General features: G+C 35.7%; 1 protein-coding gene across 2 annotated transcripts; it reads right to left on the minus strand.

The window, feature by feature from the left end:
• Positions 1–6,279: 6,279 nt before the first annotated feature.
• Positions 6,280–24,757, minus strand: LOC104893173 (protein translocase subunit SECA2, chloroplastic). 2 transcript variants are annotated; one of them, XM_010679268.4, is made up of 32 exons: positions 24,337–24,757; positions 24,103–24,237; positions 23,467–23,536; positions 23,308–23,372; positions 23,080–23,200; positions 22,681–22,772; positions 22,458–22,523; positions 22,201–22,265; positions 22,032–22,119; positions 21,852–21,917; positions 21,649–21,764; positions 20,992–21,082; positions 19,577–19,660; positions 19,407–19,499; positions 19,217–19,312; positions 19,023–19,108; positions 16,705–16,783; positions 16,475–16,588; positions 15,205–15,300; positions 15,066–15,129; positions 14,677–14,966; positions 12,387–12,442; positions 11,268–11,385; positions 11,104–11,184; positions 10,522–10,601; positions 9,405–9,459; positions 9,039–9,108; positions 8,746–8,935; positions 8,529–8,652; positions 7,328–7,402; positions 7,078–7,250; positions 6,280–6,880 (listed from the first exon to the last, which is right to left on the minus strand). In XM_010679268.4, the coding sequence occupies exons 1-31, from the start codon at positions 24,532–24,534 to the stop codon at positions 7,086–7,088; spliced, it is 3,189 nt and encodes a 1,062-aa protein (XP_010677570.1). In that variant the 5' UTR covers positions 24,535–24,757; the 3' UTR covers positions 6,280–6,880; positions 7,078–7,085. The 2 variants fall into 2 exon arrangements, with proteins under 2 accessions (XP_010677570.1, XP_010677562.1); XM_010679260.3 differs by having other exon boundaries at positions 7,065–7,250; positions 24,337–24,756.
• Between the last annotated feature and the right edge of the window lie 1,512 nt (positions 24,758–26,269).

Here is a 26,269-nt window from a genome sequence, read left to right on the forward strand (position 1 = left end):
GTTTGTAAACCTAAGAAGAAGGGTGGCTAGGAGTGAGGGGTTGCTTGCTACGGTATAAAGCAACTATAGATAAGTATGTATGGTAGATAGCTTAGAAGGAGGATATGCTTTGGATTAAATGGTTCACAATATCTACATTAAAGATATTGGTTTGTGAGAGTATGAAGCTCCAAGTAATGCTAGTTGGGTAAAGAAGAGGATATGTGCTGTGAAGAACCAGTTCAAGAGTACTTGTGTTCAGAATCAATGGCTAGATGGGTCAAAGAGCTACACAATTAGTGAGGCCTACAAATGGCTTATAGGAGAGCAAGTAAACGTGAGTTGGTATCATTGGGTTGGAGCAAGGCCAATATACCTAACCATGCATTTATTTCTTGGTTAGCAGCACTAGGGAAGCTAAGAACAAGGGAAATATTGCAAAAAGCTGGAGTTTGCATCACACAACATGTTTATTGTGTCATGATGGGATTGATTCTAATCCTCACTTAATTTTCAAATGTACGTAAAGTGATAGAATATGCAAGAATATTATGGCATCATTGCAAATTTCTTATAGTCAACAAGAATGTTTGTATACATGGTGGAAAAAGTGCGGCACGAGATATAGTTCAAGAAAGCAACAACAGGTTTGTTATGCTAGCTTAGTAGCAACTGTTTATTATATATGAGGAGCACGAAATCAATCTTTTTGGCAGGAGGCAATGTGAAGGCCAGAGTTTGTAATCAAGCAAATTAAGGCAGATGTGTGTATTAGAGTAAGGAGTAAAGTCTCTGAAAAATGGAGTGCAACTGATAGAAATTGGTTGATAGCTTTTGTAATAGGGTTTGATTTTGTGTTGATGGTGTTTGTTTTGTAGTTGGTGTCTGTATAATGTCCTATGTGATGTAGGTGTAGGTTGTATTTGGTTATTTCTAATGTGCTTTGGTAATAATACTTGCATTTTATCAATAAAATTATTTAGAGATTTAACCAGTTGTGTAAATCTTTTAATGAGATATTATATTTTATTTTAAAATATTAAACAATAAAGTTATATTGGACTTCTGGTTAAGTTCTCATTTTTAATTTCAAAGGCCACGTATTAGATAGATAATAAAAATGAAATGGTCAAAATTATAGTAACAAACATAAAAGTAAAAGTGCAACAACTAGTAAGAAAGAGAGGGAGTAATATATGTTTAGTCCACACATTCAAACTACTATCTACCTCCATCTCTTTTTGTTCTCACACTTCACATTTCCACACAAATAAAGTAACAATCCAAGGAACAAGAGTTATAGTGAGAAACATGGGTGATATTTAATTTGTAAAGAAAATATCGACACCACCAATTACAATAATTGTTGATCTGATCATTTAAATGGTTTTAATCACCTAATTTGAAATCATCTCATACAACTTTAAGAAATATTTGAAAATGGTTTTCAACATTTGACCAACTAAATTGGTAAAAAAAAAAAAAAAGAAGTGAAAAATTGTCAAGAATAAATTAATTTTTAGACAGTCTACTTGAAATAAGTCATACTTTGGATTAACTCAAAATAAGTGAAGTTTTTTGGGGATTTGTTTGTAATAGGTTCAGGTGACCAGTGACCAAAACAATAGGTAAAATTTTATTAAATTTTTTCCTTATATTTAATCTCTCTCCTCTAAACCCTTTTTCTCCCTCCTCTCTAACTTCACCAATCACCACCACAAGACCCCAACCACTAAATACCAGGACCCTAAACTGATAAAAATAAAATGAAAGTAAGTGAACATATTACCTACAATAACAAGTTGTTTACCGATTAAATCTATTAGAAGCAGATACCTTAAAAAGTTTTACTTATTCTAAATTCATTAAAAGTATGACTTAATTAAAACATATCGTACAAAAATTAGCTTATTCTTAACGATTTTTCCAAAAAGAAAAATACCATGCGGCATGATTTTACTAGTCCTCAAACCTAGAGGTGTCAAAAACTGGGCCGACCCACGGGTGAACCCGCATGCGACCCAGACCCAACCTGTTCCGAGCCGAGAGTGGTCGGTTGGAAAGCCGACCCATTCCGACCCAGCATTCACCCGTGCCCAGTTTAACCCGTGGAATTAGTAACCCAACCTGAGTTGGGCCGACCCAGTTTTACCCGTACCGTTGCACCCGTGAATAACGACCTGACCCAACCTGTTTCCGACCCAAAATAACCCGACCCAACTTCACCCGCCAATGACCCAGTTAAACCCACCCAGTTATCACCCAACCCAGTTACCACCCAACCCAGTTACCACCCCCAGTTGTGACCCAACCCAGCTATCACCAACCCAGTTGTGACCCAACCAGCTATCACCGACCCAGTTGTGACCCAACCCTGCTATCACCGACCCAATTTCGACCCAACCCTGTTAGCACCCGACCCAACTAAACCCGACCCAATGCCATTCCGACCGAAGTAAACTCGACCCTACACCATTTATTTGTTTTTGGAATCGCAAATATTATTAAAAAAATAAAAAAAAAATAGAATATACACATAGTTGCTAATTTCAAGTATTTACAATTTAATGTTAAGCAAATAAACAACATTGTCATAAAAAAAAATAATAAACAACATTAAATTAATAAACTATATTTTTTAATAACATGATATTTTATACGTTTTAAAAACTAAATATTATATAATTGATATAGTATTAAAGAGGGCAAGTTATTTTTCTTTCACTCCTCGCATTATTGACAAGCAAATACTAAACCTATTAGAATTATCACTATCAAATTAAATCAAACCAAAATAATTACTTAAATTCATAAATCTTACTTAAATTAACCAACAAGTATCACTTGAATTAACTAACTAAATATCAAAATTACATAAAAACAATGATAAAAAACCAAAGAAAATAACATCACAAAAATTACAAAGAAATTAACATGAAATACAAAAGAAATTTGAATATTAAAATAAAAATTAACAACTAAATTACAAAAAAAAAATACATAGAAAATAACAAAAATACACACCAAAATCTGAACCAATTTCAGGTATTCTAAGGAAAATATAGACAAACCAAGCATAAATCTACAAATATCAAAGCAAATAAAAAAAATATCACATTCGAACTTCATTAAATAAATGTATAAATCTGGGTAAAATCCAATTACTTCACAATTACATTAGTTCATTGCAAAAATATAACAAGATCTAAAAGTTACAAAAAGAAAAAAAAAGTTCAGTTAATTTTACAAACATCTTAATCGAAGAAGAAAAATAGAATATTAAACAAGATGAAGAGAAGAGCAAAGAAGAAGAAAAAATATATTAACAAGAATCGAAGAAGTGAAGATCTAAGACAAAAAAAAAAAAGGAAAAGAAGAGGAAAAGTAATGGATGAAACGGTGCTTGAACGACCGCAATCGCGAACCCAACCTTGCGATTCGTGCGATGAGGGCTGGGCGAGCGGTTCGCGCGACGAGGCTGGGCGAGCGTGTGTGTGGTGTGTGCGGGGGTGCGAAGGCTGGTCAAAGGTTTGTGCTAGTGATTTCTGCGAGGGCTTGTGCGACGAGCGTTAAGTCGACGCTGCTGGGGGCTGGGCGACGATGTTCGAAGGTTGTGGTGCGTGTGTGCGAGAGTTGCGTGCGAAGCTTGAACGACCGCAACCGCGAACGAAGCTTGAAGGAGATTTACCATGAGAGATGCATGAGAGAGAAAGTCGAAGGAGATCTACCATGAGAGGGAGGAGTATGAGTCGGTTGAGGGAGAAGTGAGAGTGAGGGAGGCTGAGGAATGAGGATGGGAAGGAAGGGGGAGGGTTTAGGGTTAGAAAGGAATTTGATTCAATGGTTGGATTTTGATCTTTCTCAAATCAATGGTCCTAATTCATAATCTTTGACATTATTTTTTAACCAATGAGAATTGAGAGTGGTCAATCACATGGATTGCTAACTTAATCAATGGTTGGATTTTCATCTTTTTAAAATCAATGGTATTTCCCTCAAACAAAAATAAATAGCCTAAAGTACTAATAAATTAGTATTGTATTTTGATATTATTATGATTTGAGTATTCTAATTTCTAGTTCTAATATTATTAGTTTACTAACTTTAGAAATTACTAGTATTACTATAAATTAGAAACATTCGAAACTAAATTAGTATTATTGATTTTTAAGAAATTATTTATCTAAATTTATAATTTAAAAATATGTGAACATGTTATATGCGGTAATTAGGGATTAATTTAATGTTAACATGTAAGACGTAACAGGTAACAATTAGTCGATTATTGCCGATGGCTCGATAGTATGATTTAGGACTTAATGTCTTAATTATTGCATTTACAATTTAAATTATGTCTTATTGTTGATACTTGCGTGCTACTGTGTTAACTTTGTAATATCACTATATGTTATCACTTTATCGATTATCAATTAATTAGTATTTTTATACTTAGTAACAATTAACAACTTACGCCGTCTTGAATTAGCTAATCGACTTACATCGATACATCGATCTAATCCAATATTAACTTGTTTCAATTCAAATTAGATGTTTTGAGTTTCAATATGAATTTAACTTAAAGACGATTAACTTAAATGAAACATTGTTATATTGAACCAATCTACTGAGTTATACGATTAACTTAGAGACGATTAACTTAAAAAAACATAGTCACATTTACATGAAATTCGATCATGTTCATCCTCTACTAACATAGTGTTTGATTATGTATCATTTTCATATGATATATTGACATATTCGATTAAGTGATAAGTGATTAACGTTGATCATTGTTAATTGTTAGTTGTTACTTGTTAGATGTTAGTTGTTACTTGTTACTTGAATACTTATGCAATCATCAATAAGAATAACTAAATAAGTGAATAACTAATAGTAACTGATTCAGACTTGAGAGTGAGTAAGTCACTAACTAATAACAAAATATTTAAGTTTAATAGTCTATTAACCCTAACACTATAAGTCTATAATAAATAATCCTTATGGTAGTTAGTTGTTAGTTGTTACTCACTTACTTGTTAGATGTTAGTTGTTACTTATTACTTGAATACATATGCAATCATGAATGAGAATAACTAAATAAGTAAATAACTAATGAGTGATACTTAGTAACTTAGGCAATAGACCAATTACCAATAGCTAATAATGGTGAATGGCCCAATAATATAAGATTATAAGTATAACTTATAAGTTATAAGTCTTACTTTAGTAACATTTCAAATTAGTAATATAAGTATCAAACTATTAATGATTCAATGTATATTAAAAAATTCACAACAATGACTCAATCACAATTCACAAATATCAGTATAATTACAGATTACTATAATATACCACTATAAGTATAAAGTATAATGACTATAATCTATACCACAATATCACAATACGTCAATACCACATCCACATGTTATAAGTTTATAACAATCTCGACCCAAATCAATACGCCACGAAGCCGCGGTTCGATATTTAGTCGTTCCAAGTAATTCCGACCCAAGTTATTCCGATATCGATTTCTTTCGACCCAAGTAGCCCGAAAGCCGATTTATTCCGACCCAAGTAATTCCGAAAGCCGTATTATTCCAACCCAAGTTATTCCGATATCGATTTTTTCCGACTTAAGTAACCCGAAAGCCGATTTCTTCCGACCCAAGTAATTCCGAAACCCGATTTCTTTCGATCCAAGTTATTCCGATTTCGATTTTTTCCGACCCACGTGACCCGAAAACCGATTTCTTCCGACCCAAGTAATTCCAAAAGCCGAATTATTCCGACCCAAGTTATTCCGATATCGATTTCTTCCGACCCAAGTAACCCGAAAGCCGGTTTCTTCCGACCCAAGTAATTCCGAAACCCGATTTCTTCCGACCCAAGTCATTCCGAAAGCCGATTTCTTCCGACCCAAGTTATTCCGAAAGCCGATTTCTTCCGACCCAAGTCATTCCGAAAGCCGATTTGGACCGACTTCACCTTATTCCATTCCGACCCAAATTCACCCAACCCAGATACACCCGACCCAGTCTCACCCGACCCATTTCCGACCCAGTTCCGAGATCCTCTCACCCAGTTTCACCCGACCCAAGTTCACCCGACCCACCCAGTTCCGACCCATGACACGGTGTCACCCAGATTATTCCGACCCAAATCATTCCGACCCAGCTTGGGTCAACCCAAACCCAGCCAGTGACCCAGATTGACACCTCTACTCAAACCTACTAATTCGATTGAAGATGTCACGTGGCACAAAAGTTCATGGATACTTGTTGCTTTAAAGCAGTCTTCGAGTAATGCTAAAAAGAAAAAAATTTAATGATTTACTAAATTGTCGAGAGGAGAAGTCTACCTTACCGTTGAAGTGCTTGCATTACATTCTTATTTCTAATATTTATCTCTATTCTTTCCTCAAAGCTAAACATCAATTTGCTCCTACTTCTTTCTATAATGTGTTGTTTGGGAACCATGATTTCTTTTGGAATTTTAAAGTTGCATAAATACATGTGGTCGGCAAATACCAAATTTGGGTCTGCTTATATATATACAAGCAAGAATCATCCATATATTAATCTTTCTCCACTAGCTCTGCTATGCAAATTTCTTCACTTTTCTGGACAATCTTAACTGGGTCTGCTCCGCACCCTTCACTTTTCAGGACCATCTGTTTTAAGAACCACAACACGCCTTTCTTTCTTGGATACTAACATAGGCTATAGGATCTCCTTTAATAAGGATCATGCAAGTGTATATAACACAATGGCCATAATATTCTGATATACGACGGTTCAATCTTATCTAGCGTCAGCTAGTAGGATTGAGGCCCATTTCAACACCCTACCTGAAAGGGGGCAGCTCTACTGTTATTGTCGTCATTCTGACTCCTCACCGTGTCCTGTTCAGTCAAAAGAACGTAGAAAATTTCAATGATCATCATCTAAACTGAAGCTAATTCATGTACGCAAGATCAGTACAACAGAAACAAGATATGTTTACCAGTACATTCACAATCTTTATCCATAAACATAAAATTCAATATATATTTCCCATAATAAAAGGAAAAAGAAGGTGACACATACAGCAGATCTTTACTTGTCCTTTTATGATAATAGTAATTCTTGAGACTCCATTGGGGATGCCCAATAGCGAAATAACGATTCTATGGTTAACCTCCTGGATGCACTGAGCATAGAGATGAAGAATCTACAACCATCTATTTTGTATTCCTCTAGTGGGTTTCTGTGCCCGAAACTCCTCACGTTCACCTGCATGTTGTATGTATGAGCCTTTTCTCTAGCAGTAAGAAAAACACATAACAAACAGGATATGCAAATATGGGTACCGCTGAACTAAGCCTGTTCATGTTGACAAGATGATCCCTCCAGAAACAATCTAAAGTCTTGATTAGAACTGCCCTCTGCAAATCATAAAAATACAACCATGGATCAAAGTCCAATAAGACATTTACCTTTTTCACTGGTAATTCTAGCAAGAAAAGAGACTACATGCATGACAAGGCTCTTCGAATATTTGTATCCCGTAAATTAACACCTAGATCTTTATAAAGGAGCAGAAATGAACAGCCAGGTAACTAAAACCAATTGAGAACTCTTTATGTCAAATTGGAAAAACCTTTCACATGATGATTAATTCATTCAAAACTAATACTCTACGGCGTCTACATACAAATAAGAAAGAAACTCTTAACAGGGTCAACTATACTATCTAAAGAGAAAAATGCTGACAGTTCAGGAAAAAAAAAATAATAATCAAATCAACGGTAAGCCGTTTCTCTGAATCACAGGGCTAAGGCTGTGTTGCATAGAAGACAGACTATATTAGACTCCCTCGAATCCCTCGAATTATAACAAAGTGGGCTGCCAATTAAAACAAGCAAGTAGACAGAGCAGTTAGCCAGACATTTAACTAGGTCTAATTTCAAGATTGAACATTGCAACTAGCCACATTTACCACTTTGACAAGGGCACAGTGCAAATCGGAAAACAGAACTCCAATATAATCACTTGGGCACTCATTATTAATCTCGATACATGGGCCCTTAAATGAACAAACCTAAACATCTTTTTAGTTGCAATAGGAACTTGGTAGCCCTTATCTGAACTTATTGTCCTTTAAATGAATCGAATTTTCCTCTTTTTTCTTTCAAGATGAAAAGATTAAAGCCTATTTTTAAATTTAAACTATCCAATAATTTGAACAGAAATAAAAGGGGAAAAAAGGCTACTGATCACAGAAAAGGACATCTTGCTACAGAACTTCTATTGTGTATGACGTCCAGAGAATATATTAATGCATATAGTAAAATGGTCAGTAACCTAGAAGATAGACTACTATGTGCGCAGGTAGTTCATAAATGACCAAGAGGAGAGAGATCCAGAAAACAAATACTATCATATAAACATAACCAGATACACAAGCAAAATGGTGCTGACCAGATATCTAATTTGGATAAAGGCTTATTCAACTACCACACAGGAACTGAAATAGTAAAGCCACAGGAAACAGAAGATATAAAAATATACCTCAATTTCCTTGACATACATATCGTCGAAACCAGATTCTTCTATGGCATTAAGATATGAAGCAATCAAAAAATCTCCAAGGTAATGCCGTAAGAAATTGATGATCACTCGATATCTCCCATCCCTGCTTCACCGTGTCAGAACAAGATATCAAACTCAGACTAAAAGAAAAAAAGCGATATACTAATATCATACAACACCCTGTGGTTGTACTCACGTTATTGAGTCATCTGCACATATGGTAAGCCATCGCTTGAAGGAGGAAGTCTTCTTTCGAATTCCTCTGAAGGCATTAGGAGGTCTTGGCAAATCTATAGGCAAAAGGCCATTGAAATCTACAGGAGATGATGTGTCTAATTGAGAGAGGGACTCCAATAGGACAACCTCTGTTATACCTGCAAATGAATCTAAGGAAATCCCAGGACTTAAAAGCTTAATGTCATGACAACATGATGGTATACGAGAACCATAGCCCAAAAGAACAAAAGTATAATAAAAAAGAAGATTTACCATTCAACAGCTTTCCCCCCACATTGGCAAACTCCTTCAAGATCTTTCTCAATTTCCAGTCACAGGGGTGCTGTAGAATTCAAGAAAAATATATAGATATATTAAATTTCTCAGTCTTGCTCCTCATTCCATCAAAGAGCTTCAAACATTAATAATATAATGACAAATTGCATTTCATCCCAAATAAGGGTAATTTTATAGTGTTTTTGTTTTGAATTTGAGGTTGAAGTGTTTTTGTTTGGCATCTGACTTTGTAGTTTTTGTTTAGCATCTGAGTTTGAAGTAATCAAATAATAAACTGAGCAGAGAAGGTAGTCAGTTATTACTACAAAAGGGGTGCGACAAAATTGAAGAAATAATAATTACCTTGTGAGGATCAACTGTACCTAGTATTATTTCGTCTACCACAGCTTGCATGTACCTGTGAGAAATATTGCCACCACAAATATAAAGAAGGGACACATCATGCAAGAAGGCACCTCAAACAAAGTGAGATCACCAACAACAATCATTGAATTCAAATTTAATCTAAAACACACTACTGATAAGTTACAGAAAGGTAATATTAATTAACACAGGAGCATGAAAACTTTAGCTTTTGCAATCAAATGATAGTTTCTTAAGAAGATAAACAAGAGAACAGAGTGAAGGTTAAATCTGGAAAAAATTTGGACGAACTGTTCTACCTATTTGACAAATTTGTTGCTTACAAACCTATCAAGAAAGGACTTTCTTCATAAATCACCTGAATTTAAGGCTACTTGCACTTCAATGATTTTTTTCAAACCAGAGTTCCACTTTCTTAAGCAACTAAACCAAAATGCAAAAATCACAACCTATCCTCAATTGTACATTAAGAGCTGATTCACTGACAGGCCATATAATCCTACTAGCTTAATATTGCATTACCAAACAGTAATTATTTTAGTGTTCAGGTTGCCAGCAGTACAAAATGACGAGATCATTATCAAGCGAACATATGTACTCAATCCTTTTCAGTGTTTGTCAGAATTGACTTTATCGGGCATATGAAGAAAAGTGGAAAGAACCGATAAGTACATTCATTGACAGAATAGCAATTAGCACATAACATGTTTAGAGAAAATTATTACTCCCTATACTTCACAGTTCACAATAAGCTTAACATTTTGAGTTCCACAAAAAACAAGAAAGTGGTGAGAGATAGACAGAAAAAGTGGCCCCATCTGGTAGGAGAGAGAAAACAAACCCCAAATAAGATAAGTATGCAAATGCTGGTGTATTGTGAAGCATCCATTTTTAGTAGTGTTTAGCTTATTACAAAATTTGACGGAGTAATTATAATAAACGAAATAGAATATCTAAAAATGGAACGCATAATCAGTCAAAAACGGCGGGAGTAATTCAATACTTGATGCAAGAGATATAACCAAAAGAAGCAGATTAATTAATGAAGTAGATAATGCAAGATACTTCCTACTAGTGACAATTGATATGAACTCACTGGAATATGTGCTGTGAGCAACTTTCAGCATCACCAGCCAGAATCAATTGCCTAAGGTTATAGACATGCTTCCTTTGGACCTGTAAAGATAATGAGAGAACGTATTAAGGCCTGCAACTCTAACTTTTTCCCAGTTGATTTAAAGACAACAAAGTCATGGCTGCATTCTGTGTTGACAAATGAACAACATCCATATATTTGTTCTGAAAAAAACAAAAAAAAAAAAACTCGTATTCTTCTCAACTTCTGTCAAGTGAAAGGTTGCAATGGAAGGACCAAAGAGGCTATTTGAAGATAGAATCATAGAACTATAGAAAAGACATCAGCTTCATACACTAGGTTTAAATTATCAAAATCCAGCCTTGTTTCCAGAATTACTAGCATATGATTCTTGAATAAGATTGGCCTAACTCAAATCCACTTAACTATGGACAGAAAAGCTACATAGCTAAACATGATCCTTGACACAACATAAACAATTCGTAAGTTGTGGACATTTGGTGCGTAAGCCCTGGATTATGTATATGAAAGTATTATAAGTTGCAGACAACAAGTCAAGCATAAAACTGTCATTTAGCATACCTCTAAGACTTCATCAAACTCAACCAGGCTCTTCCTGATGTTAAAGAAATACTTCTCCGCGTTTATTTGCAAAGACAGAAGCTTCATCAATGACAGAAGTTAGACGAAGTCAGTATAGTGGTTCATGTATAAAGAAAAGAGGAAATATATTAGCCTGTAATAACCTGTTTAACTATGGTATCTCCTTCAATTGGTATATCCTCGTCATTTGTGATTCTTGATATCAGTTTAACAGCCCACTCAGTGTCAAAATTGAACTTCTGAAATATTTCATCCTGTAAGCTGTAAAATCGAACAATAATAAGTTGGCCATCGCAGAACAGGAAAGGGCCAAATTCTAAACAGGGCATCAAACTATCCACAATTAAGCTGCATCTAATTAATCACAATCAACACGGGAAGCCCACCTCTAATTTGGAATAAAAAAACCTAATTGCACCTAGAGTTCATTGTGATCTGTAAGTAGTATTAAATTATGTGTCCTACTGTCCTCACAATATATTCAGCTGTAGAAAGCTGCAGCGCGCAGTAATTTTTCACTACAGAAAGAGAATTTCCCTTCGAATAACTACAGTAGCAGAAAGCTGCAGTGCGACAGTGACATGTCATTATAGAGTGAGATTTCAGATTTGTCCTTTAAATAGCTACATCAGCAGAAATGCAGTGACATATCACTACAGAATGAAAAGATACACATATTCTCCACGCACAAAGTTTGGGATTTGGCAGACCAAAAAAAAAAGTATTCAAGAGTCAGGACTCAGTAAGGCAACTTTAAACTCTCATTAATCTATGAATGGATAGGAAGTTTTATTTTTCAGTTGAAACCCATCATATGAAAACAGCTCATAAATTTAGACACCTCCAATGAATAGGGTAATATAGACATAAGACAATTCTGGAGGTCCCATATCTCTTTCTCAAGTGCCAGGCCAATATTCTGTGTCGCGTAAAGTGTGAGGTCATGCCAATAACCAACAATTATATTCCCATTGTGGCCAGTCAGAGTGAAAAGTCTAATAGTATGCCAAACATTTAAAAAAATCTGAGAGTGTAGTTGAATAATTTTAAAACAGATATCAAAATGTATTGTCATGCCTGAATTATGTGTTGCATATATCCTCATTAAAATAATTTACCTTCTCTAATTGAAGTGTAGAAGGTACTTCCAGGAAATTCGCCAATCACTTAAAATATATCAACGGTCAACCCCACCCAACCAGGAAAAAGAGCGCTAGGAAAATAGGACAGCAGCAAGACGAGAAAGTAGGTCATATAAGTACCTAATCATGAATCTTGTTGATCCTGGATCTCCTTGCCTGCCTGCTCTACCACGAAGCTGTTAACAGGCAACAAAACGAGATGAAAGATATGGTAAAGACTGAAACAAACAATTTCAAAAACATTGATCTACAACCAATAAGTTTAAACACAAATGCCCTGTCCTGCTACAAAGTTCCTTCCATCACCAGAAAATGCCATGAGACAGATGAAGCACAACTGCAATTACTAAAGCCAAATTTAAGGAAACCAGGATTGACAATAATAAATCTAGCGAAAAATGTCCCCCACTGATCAAATTTGCTATAGTTAAAGTTCTTCCACGTAGATTAGGGTCCACTTATAGTGAGAGGGGTGTTTCTACATATAACTTTTGGTATCCATTGTTATGCTTTTTGGTATGCGTTGTTATGCTTCTTGAGTATTTCAATATCTATTGATTCTTCCATCATAGCACATCAGATTTATGAGTCTTGAGCTTTCCACTAATAAAGAAATGACAAAAGGATTATAGTCAATCAATGGAAGGAAATGTACATGCAAGGAAACAAATCACGGACGGGATCGCGTTCATGGTATTAGTCACGTTGTCACAACTTGTTAATGACGAATGGAACAAATCAAGGCCAATGTGGCGTTAATATTATCCAAAAAAATTGCATTAATAGGATCATAACCTCATTTAAATTTATTTTTTTAGTTTAGGAACTTTTCGTTCAACATAATATGACGAAACCTCAAAAGAAAGTTTGATGGGAATGAAGGGAGTAATGAATAAAGTTCATATCTTTTCAAATGCATGAAAAAAAGGAAGGGGGGAAAAGAGGAGAAATTTGGAAATGATGGACAAAGTTTGTGCTTATTATAATTCCATTTTGATCCACCACTCATCCTAGGGCCTCAGACTTCGAAACCCACCTACAGATATGGAGGAGATCACATCCACATGGTCATACAGTAGAGAGCTTATCTCCTTTTGAGTTTTACTCTTGACTGGCAAAGAAACAATTGCCTATGATTACAAATTCACCATAAAGGAATGAAGGACAGTCAAGTATATATTAACACCCACCATAACCCATAAGCCAAAGTTGGAAAAGAGGGGCTCTTCTTGAATTTGATGAAATCGGACATTTGCCCTCCCCTATACATCGGCAGGTGGCTGTGAAAAGGACAGTCAAACTGTAAGTCCTCATGTGCACCAAATTCAATATATAAGACTGAGCACCAAGACCGATAGTGTTGAGATATAGAGATGATTGATTGGCATGGTATCAACAAGCCTTGACATCAGGATTGGCCTAAGATAAACTTTGACATGTATTATATTATACGTAGGCAGATTTGAGGAGTAAATTTACGAAATCCTAATTGGAGTATGTTTGATCCTATTACTATAGATTTCAGTCATGGGAGGGAATAGCTTTGGCCTTTGTGTGTGTCTGGAAGGAGGAGAAGCCAAGATGTGGTATTTTGGCTATACAAGGGTTAGGATTCGGATCAAGGGACTCCTGTGTGATGATCAGGAACCCCAATTTTTAAGGTGATAAGGTTAAATTGAGAGATCTTGGAAGCCTTGTATGCCCGTGTCAAAAATGACCGTGCATTGTTGGTGGTTTTTGCTATGAACTGATATTTTAGGGGAAGGGTAATTGAGATATTATCTTGAGTAGTTAGTGTGGGGAATAAGCTAGGTAGTTGTGTTAAGAAAATTACTCTATAAATAGGGTTAATTAGAGAGAGAAAGGCAGGTTGAAAATAGATGAAAATTTGGGTGAGCGTTTAAGAGTTCAATTGGGAGAGAATCAAGCCTCTCGAAAGCTTGAATATCTTTACATTTTGCTGTATTTTCAGTTTATTAATCAAATACTCTTCTTCTTCCTTATTTTCTGCCATTAATGATGCACAAGTTATGTTAATTCATAGCAGTTTTTCCCCCGATTCTTGGGTTTCCACTTTCCATGTTAAATTTTCTTGTTTCAGTCTACTGTTCTTGTTATTTTCAGGCTGTGATTTCTGCACTAGTGTATTGTGTAATTGCACAATTTGTGAGCCCCTGATCCTAACATAGAGCTAAAAGGTCTTCAGCCGGTTCACTTTCACGATGGAGACTCCAATTTTGCAATTTTTACCTTTAGCATAGAGTAATAGTTGTTGGAGGGGAGGGAAAGAAGTAACAAGAAAAAAGGAATTTTGGTGCTGGTATCATTCACATATACCAAGACAATTTCGCAAGATGCACGCCTTAGACATTGAAGATTCAAAAAAAACAAATTAATAATGATCACTCACCTGGTTATCAATTCTACGAGACTCGTGCAAAGATGTTCCAATAACATGAAGCCCGCCAAGCCTTTTGACCTCACTCCCCTCATTCAAACAGTGTAATTCACAATCATTCAGAACCGCTTGATAAGCAAGGGCTAGCGAAGGACCAAGGGGGTACATCTCAGATTCTTCTTCAGCGAGCCTCTGAAGCTCCCCTGAGTTGACTGACTCACTCATTTGGACAGACTCAGAAATCATGGACTTGACCTGCTCATATGTCCAACCCTTTCCCTCACTCTTCCCAACATACTTGGCTGCACAGTTTTGCAATATTTCATAAATGGCATAATTGAACTAAAAACTGAAGCGCAATACATGCATTTTGCAAAGATGAAGGTCAAAGAGACGCCAACCAATTAAGGACGCCCTTTCAAGCAACGCTGATGTTGATGTACCAATCTCAACTTTTGACATTGCCTGAAAATGTGGAAAGTCACATTAGATATACGAGATTCAGTTGAATTTCATTTACATAGAGTCATCAGACATTACCTTTCTCAAAGTAGATTCACCGTCCAGCTCAAATTCAGGAACTTCTCTTGATAACAATGACCGCAATTTGTTCTCTATTATTCCTCTTGCAAGCATCTGAACTCAGACAAGAACAAATGCCATAAGGTAAGTATCAGCAGAAACAATATAGTCACTCTAAGAAATAAGATATGGAACAGAACCCTTGTGCCATTTGTTATGAGGGTCACCTTGGACAATTAATGATACCAGCATCAAGAGATACCCTAGGCTAATGGAAGTATGACAATTGGCACCTGATACCCGAACAGAACCTAAAATTTTTGTTGGTAAATAAACTAGATTAAAATATGAGTTGTTTACTCTATTATGCCAAACATAATAAACTAGACTATATATGGCAGAATTTGTGTTAAGAGTAGATAGGCTCTTGGAAGTCCATATCAAAAGCAGCTAATTCTTAATTTTTGAAAAAATTCATTCATCAATTGTTTACAGTTCAGTTTGAGGATTGTCAGAGGGCTACATAGTTACTACTAACATTTTCTGCTCAAAATATTGTTATCTCAAATCTACCCTCTGAATAAATATCCCATATTCACAGCATTTAGAGATCTACTCACGCACAATTCAAAGTATTTGGAAAGGAAAGATCCACAAAGGTATTTAATTTGATGTTATTTGTAGTTACCTATTTTAGATTTACTTCACTTAGAGTTTTCTTTAATTAGATAATTATATATTCCAAGGTGTCTTTCAAATATTCAGCTTGAGACCATAAATGAAAAGCGTTACAAGCTTTCTTGTTTCTCTTCGGCATAAAACAGCTGAACTGAACTGAACTGATATGAACTGAACTGATCTGAATTGAACTGAACTGATCTGAACTGAACTGATCTGAACTGAATTGATCTGAACTGAACTGAATTGAAATGAACTGAACTGAAATGAATAGTGATATGTGAGAGTAAAAGTATTGTCAAGAGCTGAACTGAACTGAACTGGTCTGAACTGAACTGATCTGAACTGAACTGGTATGAACTGAACTGAACTGAATTGAACTGAACTGAAAATAAGCTGGGGAGAACAGGCCCTTAATCTTTTACTTTTGATAAACTACTAGTTCTCCACATTATACTCTTAATTTGAACTCTTATCTTGAAAAGATTGCCATATTTTGTTTCCATCACTTCTACATGCCCATGAATATCAAAACTCAACACGAATCAGCAGAACAGGGAATTCAGATGAAGAGAAAACACTAGAACTCTATAAATGAATTAAGACCTACTTTTGGATTTCCCCCTAAAATAATGTCTGTGCCTCTGCCAGCCATATTGGTAGAAATGGTGATAGCATGTTTCCTCCCTGCCTGCGCAACAATCTCAGCTTCCCTAGCAGCATACTGGAAGGTAAATAAAAAAAAAATACTTGAAAAATATCGAAGAGGAATATGAAGCAAGGAAAAACACATTTGAAAATATGCAAGTAAGAAACAAACCCCATTCGTGAGTATATTACCTTGGGTCGTGCATTAAGCACATTGTGTGGGATGTTTTGCTCCTTTAAAAGATCAGACAAATATTCAGAGTTCTCGACACTGTATAAAGAAGATATGATTAGTCATTCAGCATTGCATAATGGTTCTTATAAAACATACATGAAAACCACCATCAACTATCAGTACTCAACTCCCACAACCCACGAGGATATATCTTACTAATCTTAGTATACACCGTTAATACAACAAAAATAGATCTCTTCAAAGAAAAAGGAATAAAAAAAATGAACCATCCACAACATAAAAGCTCTCTCATATTATCAACTGACGCTATGCATGCAGAGCGGTTAGGACTTGTGGAACTCATTAACGAAATTTTCAAAAGAGAAACTGATATATTTTACTTGAGAACGGGGGTAAGTTCGAAAGAAGCATGCAAGACACAATCAGTAAGTTTCTCTGTATGACATCTTTCTAGCTAGGCCAGTAAGAATTTAATTTGTCTTTAGCTACCAGTAGCTTCTGCCCACATCATCATTCATCCACTTACCATTCAGTTCCTACTTTCTCGAATTTACCAAACATCGAACCTCTAATACCTCAAGAAAGAAACACCAATACAAACAAAGAGATGAAAGCAGAACCTCGAATAACCAGTATAAACATACATAGTTCTCTGGGCTTCATGACAGTCTATTGTTCAACATTCTGCCACCTCCATATTGCACCAGTAAGGAAGGGATTATGTAGCTTAGGACCATACAAGAGTTAAAGTCCATTTTCAGGCCTAGCAACTTCTGCATGTTCTTCAGACTAATGACAGAATGTCTACAAATATTCTTTTTTTTTTTTTGGTTGCTTGCAGAATAATTCAGACTTGAGATAAATAAGTAAGATACTATTAAGCATTACAGGAGAATACATATTTGATGATGCAATTTTATGCTGTCCTTTTTCATCCATATACTATATATATATTTGGAAAAATTCACAAGAGAGGGCCTAACTATTACCCATTTTCTTTTATAAGTCCCAACTATGGATCATTTCCTGCAAGTCCCAAGTTTATCATCTTGTGATTTTTATAGGTCCTGACTTACTAATAACCAGTTTCGAAGGTAAGATTTCTATATGTTTGTCCCAATTTATAGGTCTCTGTCACTTGTTGAAAGTGTTCGAAGATGGTAAACATTTAAAAACCTTACCTTCAGGACCTATGAAAATCACAAGATAGTAAACTTGGGATCTGCAGGGAATAATCTATAGTTAGGGCTTATAAAAGAAAATGGGTAATAGTTGGGCCCCCTCTTGTGAATTTTTTCTATATATTTTTCCTAATCTTATCCAACCACATCTTGTGTGCCTCTTGTTCATTGATTTTAGAATTTTTTTAATGTTTATTACTTCTCTAACTCTGTTTGTTCTACTTCATTCCTCAACATCTTTGAATTTTGGTCCATCCCAGCAGTTTCAATCTGAGATATAAAGAGTAATGTATACTCTGTGAAACAATAGTAGGATGAAGCTTAAGAAGGAATGTGCAGACCCAGGCCTACCGGGCCAATGAACCTCCTTATCCTTGTCCTCCATCCGCAAAAAATTACTAAGAACAGTAGTTTCATGAATATAGAGCAAGTTCTGATTAACAACTCTATTAAAAACTTCATCAACCACCGTTCTCATAGTTGATATCATGCTAATTGCTCTATCTGTCCCTGGATTATTTTGCTTCCATGCTGGAGAAAGATTATGGTAGAGAATCTCAAATTTCAGGATCTTGACATTTATATTCCTTTGCTGAACTTTATGGTGAAATACTCTCCTCCCCAGGTACAGTCTCAAAAGAATCCTCGACATATTTCAGTTCCAGAGGGCATGTGGTCCTTTGGAAATATACATCTATATGTCCCTCATCCGTCCCTATTATCCTTGTCAATTTACCACAAGTATAGCAACATGTGTACGAATGATAAATATGAAAGTGAATCAGAGCACAGCAACTTTGAGCGTGATCATGAGTTCATGACGTATGTTGTGCATACTGGATTACTGCCAAAATGTCCGCAGGGCTGTTGTCAGAGTTGCTTATTCTGTATAAACTTTCATCTGTCTGGTGTAATTTTGAGCATTCAAATGCCAGTATTTGTATGATATTCAAATGCCAACGGTCAGAGAAAAGTACAGTAGCATGGTAGAGTAAGTAACATAGCATAAAGATAGTTTTATTGACACTACGAAAAGACACTAGTTAACTGAAGAGGGTGAAATGTATCCCTATCATGAAGATGGCCTACAGAAATCAGTCCATCACACAATAGCTACTTGATATCACAGATACCTAGTTGTTCCAACAAGCACTGGTCTGCCCAATCTGAACATAGACTCAACCTCCTCGGTGACATGCTCCCATTTTCCGCGCGCAGTCTGAAATAATATACGATAGGAACAGCAATTGTACACAACTGTGTTAAAAATCGTTTTGACGAGGACAAAAAAGATCAACTTTAAAGCTTATAGATTGTCATATCCTACAGCAAAAGCCTGGATGGGTAGATCATTTCGGATATTAGGAAGGTTTGTAGGGATCTCGATAACTGGCGTATGGAACATTTTGAGGAACTCCTTTTCCTGTGATAGGAACATTTGCACCAGGTAAGAACAACTATGTTATAATAATACAAAAATACTCAGTTTGAGTTACAACTTCACAATGGTGTATTACTTCAGTTTTTGCAGTTCCAGTCATCCCCGAAAGTTTTGGGTACAGCTTAAAGAGTGATTGGTATGTGATTTGCGCCACAACAACTGAATCAGCCTAATAAGGACATATCAGGTTAAGATAACATTTTCAGTAACATGCATGAATCAGCCCCTGTAAAAGTAACTAAGTACCTGAATTTTTACACCTTCTTTTGCCTCCACAGCTTGATGAATGCCATCAGACCATCTCCTCTTTTCTTCAACTCTACCTGTCAACTGAAACCATATACAAATCAATGCTTAGCTACCAAATCATAGATAAAAAACCTGTACTTTCCAGTAAAAACCATAAATATCACATCTTCAAGAGCATCATGTAAGTTTGACACAAAATTTGTCTGAGAATTTACAATACCTGAAACAAAATCTATACGTATATACATTACTTTCACCAAACCCTTTTTAGCACCATAATTCCAAAAGCTGCGAAAGGCAAGCAGTGAAATTCATGCCAATTTCAGTATCTGCTATGATCGTTAATCAGAGGAATGATCCAATGTTTGCCAAATTTGCTAACCCCCCCCCCCCTTGAAAACCGCAATCTGGAAAAGGCGAATTGGCATATAAAAGTGGTACAAATTTTGGCTAACTAAGCTAACAAGATAGCGAATCGCGTTCCTATGCTCATTATTGTACCACGATTTAGGTAACACTGAAATCCTTTCCATTGAGAAAGGAAATCTTAAGGATCTTAGATGACTAGTAAAATAGCAGCTTCCTTCTTAGTTTTGATCCACCAAGAAGATGCATCTCTCATATTATTATGAAGCTTCGACCATATTCAAAAAGTCTCTGGTCTTCAATCTCTTCCAATGAATTATCACATAAAGGAATTTTCATGCATAAGACTGCATCCAATGTGTCAAGCGGTGTGGTTCAGCAATAGTGCATTGCCATGGTCAGTGTAGAGGAAGATATTTAGTTAAGGAGTTGACTTGTGCTTATCTAAAGTAAGATACCAAGAAAGAAAGTAGAGACATTCAGGAATGCAATATCATTTTTGCAAGAAACAAACACGACTAATTTTCTGAACTCTAATTCAGTAACTGAAGATTGGCAGCAAATCAAACAAAACCATGCCAAAGTTGGAACCCATATGATCATGATGCATAGATTATGCCTAATCTATTCCTTCATATACTACTGCTGAGAGTGAAAATTTAAGCTGCTAAAGTTTTTTTCGGGTCTCAACTCAAAAATGGCAAGAAATCATCTTCACCAAAAATATGCATTGTGCAGTGGCATGGGTAGCATAATAAGGCAATACCATTCTATCCAATGAACCAATGCTATTTTTTCACATCATACCCTGCAGTCTTTCACTGATGCTAAACAAAGGGGGGATACCCATTTCAACATCCAACCCCAAATAGGACCTGGATTAGAGGTACAATCCTTCATTTCCCAATACTACCCCACAACACCCTTTATTGTTTGCTGTTCACCATTTAAAAGATGTAAGAGTAATGCTACAAGTACATTTAGAAATATTAACAAACAAAAAGGAAAGTAGACAAAAACAAAAGCAGAAACATTTACAAATTTACCTCATTGATTATAAGAGCCTTTCCATTCCTGACTATGTATTGCACATCTCGTCGATAAAACTCTTTAGCCTTCAAACCATTTATAACAAATCTACAAGATCACAATAAGTGCACAACTGCACATTCAATTTGAAAGAAGATTCAGGAAGAACCAAAGGATAATAGTGAACTACAGCATAGCTTCCAGTTTAAGGTGAACCTCATAAACAATTAAGCAACCAAATCAAAATTTATGAAAGGCACAACTGGAATTTGGTAACTAGGTTGTGAATAGTGCAAAGTCCAAACTCCAAAGCACATATTTACAGAGTTGCCAACAAAATTTCATTGATAATCAGAGATTTATGAATTGATTTTCAGAAGAAAAAAGTACATATTAGGAAGCAGCTGGTTGAGGTACTCAGGATTAGGTAAAATGTAAATGCAAGCTCTATGACTTCAACAGTCCATTGAATAGAATATTCAGTGTAAGGTATAAGCTATATATTAAATACAAGCCGTTTGATCAGGAACTAATTAACTTGAATTAAAGAAATATATCGCCCGTAACAGCTTGTAGAGGAACATGACGCAGAAATATCATATCATGCTTAAGCCCTCTTCTTAAATATGTTTCTTTCATCTCTAAAAGCATGGGGGAACATAATAAATATTCACCTGGCCCACGGATCATCCTCATCCCACAGATCGTTGGTTTCAAGAGCCAGCTCAGCCAAAGAGATACCTTCTTCTGTCAATTCCACTGAATTATCCTTGAGCTCAACATTATAATGCTGTCACAAAAGTCACAAGCTTAGATTTCAAGAAAAGGCGTAACCATTAACCTTACCAATTGCTAATAATTAGAGCATAGGACTCACAATACCCCGCACAAGCAATTCTGCTACTTTGGCAGCAACAGGGTAGCGAGCAGCATCTTCATTGGCCTAGACATGTACAATGAGACAAGACTTTCAGCGGAATGCCTTCACATAGTTATAATTGCCATTTATGGCAATTATACTACTATCAACACACCACATACAGAGAAAGTAAATTACCTGCCCACTTATCAGTAAAGGGTTTCTTCCTTCGTCAATGAGAACAGAATCGACCTCATCAACAATTGCAAAATGAAATGGCTTTGGCCTGTTTTCAATTTCCTGATCAAACTTGCTTAGAGCAAACAAAGATAAATTATAAAAGTACAAAGATTATTTGGAGAAGTACCATCTCATCACAAGCTCTCCACTAGTTCCAGCAAGATTATCCCGAAGATAATCAAAACCAAGTTCCTAAAGTTCACATGTAAGATATAGCTTATGATTTAATTTCAAAATAAGGCAATGCACATGAAATGATTGAATTACATTTTAAGGATAGAAATAGAGTATAAACAGATGCGCCAGGCAAAGTGATTTCCAAGGGAAAAAAATATGTACAGAAATCTAAGCAAGGAAAAACAAAATATGCATAAAGCTACTTACTGCATTATTGGTGTAAGTTATATCGCATCTATAATTCAACCTCCGCTCCCCAGCCTTCATTCCCTTCTACACTCATTAAGAGAGGGGCAAAGATTTAAAATATGATGCAGGAAGTTACAAAAATCTGAAATCACCAAGATACATAACAGGACCTATGATATGAGGAAGTAAATAAGACAACCACACCAGAAGACTTGTGCATTTCTGAAAATCGTGAATTTACCTGAATGAGACCAACTGATAGACCAAGGAAATGATGAACACTGCCCATCCACTCAGCATCACGGCGAGCAAGATAATCATTGACAGTTACCACTGTCAACAGTAAAACTGACATAATCAGCAATGACATTTTTAAACTAGCTTGTAGGAAAAAATTGCAACAATTCTCTGAAAAGCCTTCGTAATACATCTAATAATAGGAGGATAAAAGAGGAGGTGATTCTCCCCAGATTAGACACACAACGAAGCTAGTGTCCTATGTTTGCTGCAATAAATCCTTAACCGCTGAAATTTTAAAACTCATTATGGAATTTTTTGCACAAAGCATAGGTTATGTTCTCAGGTAAGGAAGAGATAATTTTTAACTCAGAGAACAAAAAATGCACAATCACTAACATACCATGTACACCTTCTCCTCTCAAAGCATTGAGATATGCTGCTAATGTGGAAACCAATGTCTTCCCTTCACCCGTCTTCATTTCAGCAATTGATCCATCATGAAGCACTGCTCCACCAATGATCTAGAGCCAAGCAACAGAACATAAAACTAGGCCTTTTCAAGCAACAAGGGAACAAAATCAAATGAGTGCAATTTGCAGGGCATCTAACCACAAATGAGAAAGGATACCTGAACATCAAAATGACGCATCCCAAGCGTTCGTTTTGCTGCTTCACGAACAACAGCAAATCCCTCTACAACATCCAATGTCACATAGAATCAGAACTAACAACTAAACGAACAACCAAATGACGTAAAACATAGTCCCCATTCAAAAACTACACTGACCAGCCTGTATATCAGCTAGGCTCTCCCCTAGTGCCAACCGACGTCGAAACTCCTCCGTCTTCGCCTTCAACTAAATACAACAAAAATCACATTAGTAAGTGGCGGATTTTGGACCAAAAACTTAACCGCGCCAAGCTTTGATCACCTAAACATCAAATTAAAAATTGAATCCTTTACCAATACGCTACAAGATTTTGGTATATATTTATAATTCAATACAAGAAAAGTATGTATTATACTTCCTCCGTTCTGTTTTAAATGAAACATTGGATGAAATGACACTATTCACTAGTCAATTTTAACTCCATTTTATCGCTATTATATAAAGAAAAACATAGTCAAGTGGGATCTTGTTAGATTCGTCTCGATGCATACTATCAAATTATAACATTTTTATATTTTTTACGTGTACACAACTAAAGATATTAATGACTAAAGAAGCGCGTTGGGTTGCGTGAAAAAGCAAACGTTTCATTTAAAACGAACTGAGGAAGTATATAATATTGCCAAAAACTTAACGGAGGCCACGCCCTTACCAGTCCCAACTAAGATCCTCCGCTGCATTATCCAAACGTTGCCACAAATAAAATACAGTAAAACAATACAACCTTTCAAATATGAGTAAAAACCACAAACCTGGTCATCAGAGAGACTCTGCATCCGCTTTTCCAGAGCATTAACAGCATCCACAAGACGGTAATAATCCCTCACAACCCAATAATTCATACTAGTAACATTATCCCATTTCTTCTTAGCTTGACCAAAACCCTCCTATAAACAAACAAAAACAAAACAAATATAACATCAAAAAAATGGGAACAATCAGCTCATTGAAGCATTTTAACAAACAGTTGGCAGGCAAAAAAAAACCTTGAGAAACGCAAAAGTTACTGGTCTACGATGATATAAACTAGAGCGTCGAGAATATGAAAGAAAGTAGGAATTCGATGAAAGATTAGGAAATGCAATTATGGGTTGGGTGATTGTGAACTTGGTAGTATTTGAAAGGAGAAGTGGTGGCTTTGTAGAATAGGGAGAACTGAGAAAGGATGATGGCACCACCGCCATGAGAAAAGGTGTGGATTTCTATCTGCTGGGTGTTGTAGAGTGGTGTTTGAAGAAGCTATTTGACTATTTGTGCTGCAAAGAGTGCAGAGGAGGATCGTAGTCTGCACTCAACACTCTCCAACTATGGCGCCCATTTACCCCGGATTTTTCTATTCCTCTTGCTAAGACCTTGTTAATTGACTAATAGTTGGAAATTGAAATTTACGAGTTATGACTTTACTTTTTTTGAGGGGAAGTTATGACTTTACTTATGTCTTGCTAAAGACTGCCGTAAAAAAAAATTCCAACGCTCTAGGGAGTGTTTCGTATGATTAAATGGAAACCGAATGGAAAGGATTTGGATAAGGAAGGAAAATAAAAATAATAATTGTTACTTTTATTAGTTATTTGGTATCCTAGTGGAATGAAAACAGTTGAGAGGTTTATGATTGAGGAAGGAAACGTGATTTGTTTCCACTAATTTAATAAGGGTAACAAATGGGGGGGATTGTAAATCCCTAATGGAAACGCTTATTTGCATCCGTTTCCTACATCAAATTTTTTTATACCAAACACCCTCTAAATAGTAAATACATACTTTCATGGTGTACAATACTTCCATTTCTTTTCATTTTTCTTTCTTCTCTTTCTCTCTTTCCCTTTTCCTTTCCCTTTCCCTACCACCACCACTATTAGAGTCATCGATGCCACCACCACCACTACTAGAGCCATCAGTGCTAGAGATGACAATGGGTAGGGGTGAGGGTAGAGTAAGGCTAGACCTGTACACATACCCTACTTTTTGAATGTAGACCCATATCCTACATGTACCCATAAGGTAAAAAATTTTAGGACCCTTTCTCGTACCCATAGGGTTTGAAAGGGTATGGGTAGGGTCTTGGGTCTGAAATGGGTCCAATACAAAAAAAAATCACTTACATTTTCACGTGTACATATAATCGTTAAGCACAATTATATATATTAATTTTGCAATTAGCTTATATAATATCACATCACATTCCATAGCAATACATAGTTTTTGCATATCCCAAAAAGTCTCATACATCAAAATATAAATAAAGAGATTGACATTGTGATAACGAGAGACTAAGAGTAGAGAAAGAGAGTGAGAGTAGAATGAGAGAGTGATATTGTGATAGTGAGAGATTGAGAGAGTGAGAGTAAAGTGAAAATCAGACGTGATTGCGATTTGCAGCTAGGGTAGGATCCGTTGAAAACAACTAAAAACAATGGTAACTTTTAACCCCTTCAGGGTAACTTTTAACACTTTTAGGGTAACTTTTGCCAGTTTGGGGATAACTTTATTATATTAAGGGTAGTTCTATATATTTCAAAGGTAACTTTATTTATTATAAGAGTAACTATTACCACTTTTAGGGTAACTCTTACCACTTAAAAGGTAACTTTATTATGTTAAGGCCTTAAGGGTAACTTTATACTAAGAGTAGCTTTGAATTTTTTTACGGTAACTAGCTTTTAGAAATTATAAAAGTAACTTTTATTAGAGTAACTAATAACTTTAGCTATTGATACTTTTTTCGCAATACTGCCACCTCCTTCCTCAACCTACCTCTTTCCTTTTTCTTTGCCAAACTTTGTGTGTTTCAACAATAATGGCAATGAAACTCAAGTATACCCATCAATTTATCAACAACCTCTACCTTATGTTCCCAATGCATATTATCCATATCTGACTTTAAAAATCAATATAAATCAACAACAGTAACATCCTTAT

The sequence above is a fragment of the Beta vulgaris genome, chromosome 1 (assembly GCF_026745355.1).
Source record: "Beta vulgaris subsp. vulgaris cultivar EL10 chromosome 1, EL10.2, whole genome shotgun sequence".
Taxonomy (NCBI): domain Eukaryota; kingdom Viridiplantae; phylum Streptophyta; class Magnoliopsida; order Caryophyllales; family Amaranthaceae; genus Beta; species Beta vulgaris.

Excerpts from the sequence above, each read along its gene's own strand:
- LOC104893173 (XM_010679268.4), bottom strand. The coding sequence starts at position 24,534 with ATGGCGGTGGTGCCATCATCCTTTCTCAGTTCTCCCTATTCTACAAAG. Across the intron at positions 23,373-23,466 it reads CCTAGCTGATATACAGGCTG|AGGGATTTGCTGTTGTTCGT; the intron begins GTCAGTGTAGTT and ends TGGATGTTGTAG. Across the intron at positions 16,784-19,022 it reads GTGCTTGTTGGAACAACTAG|TGTCGAGAACTCTGAATATT; the intron begins GTATCTGTGATA and ends TTCTTTATACAG.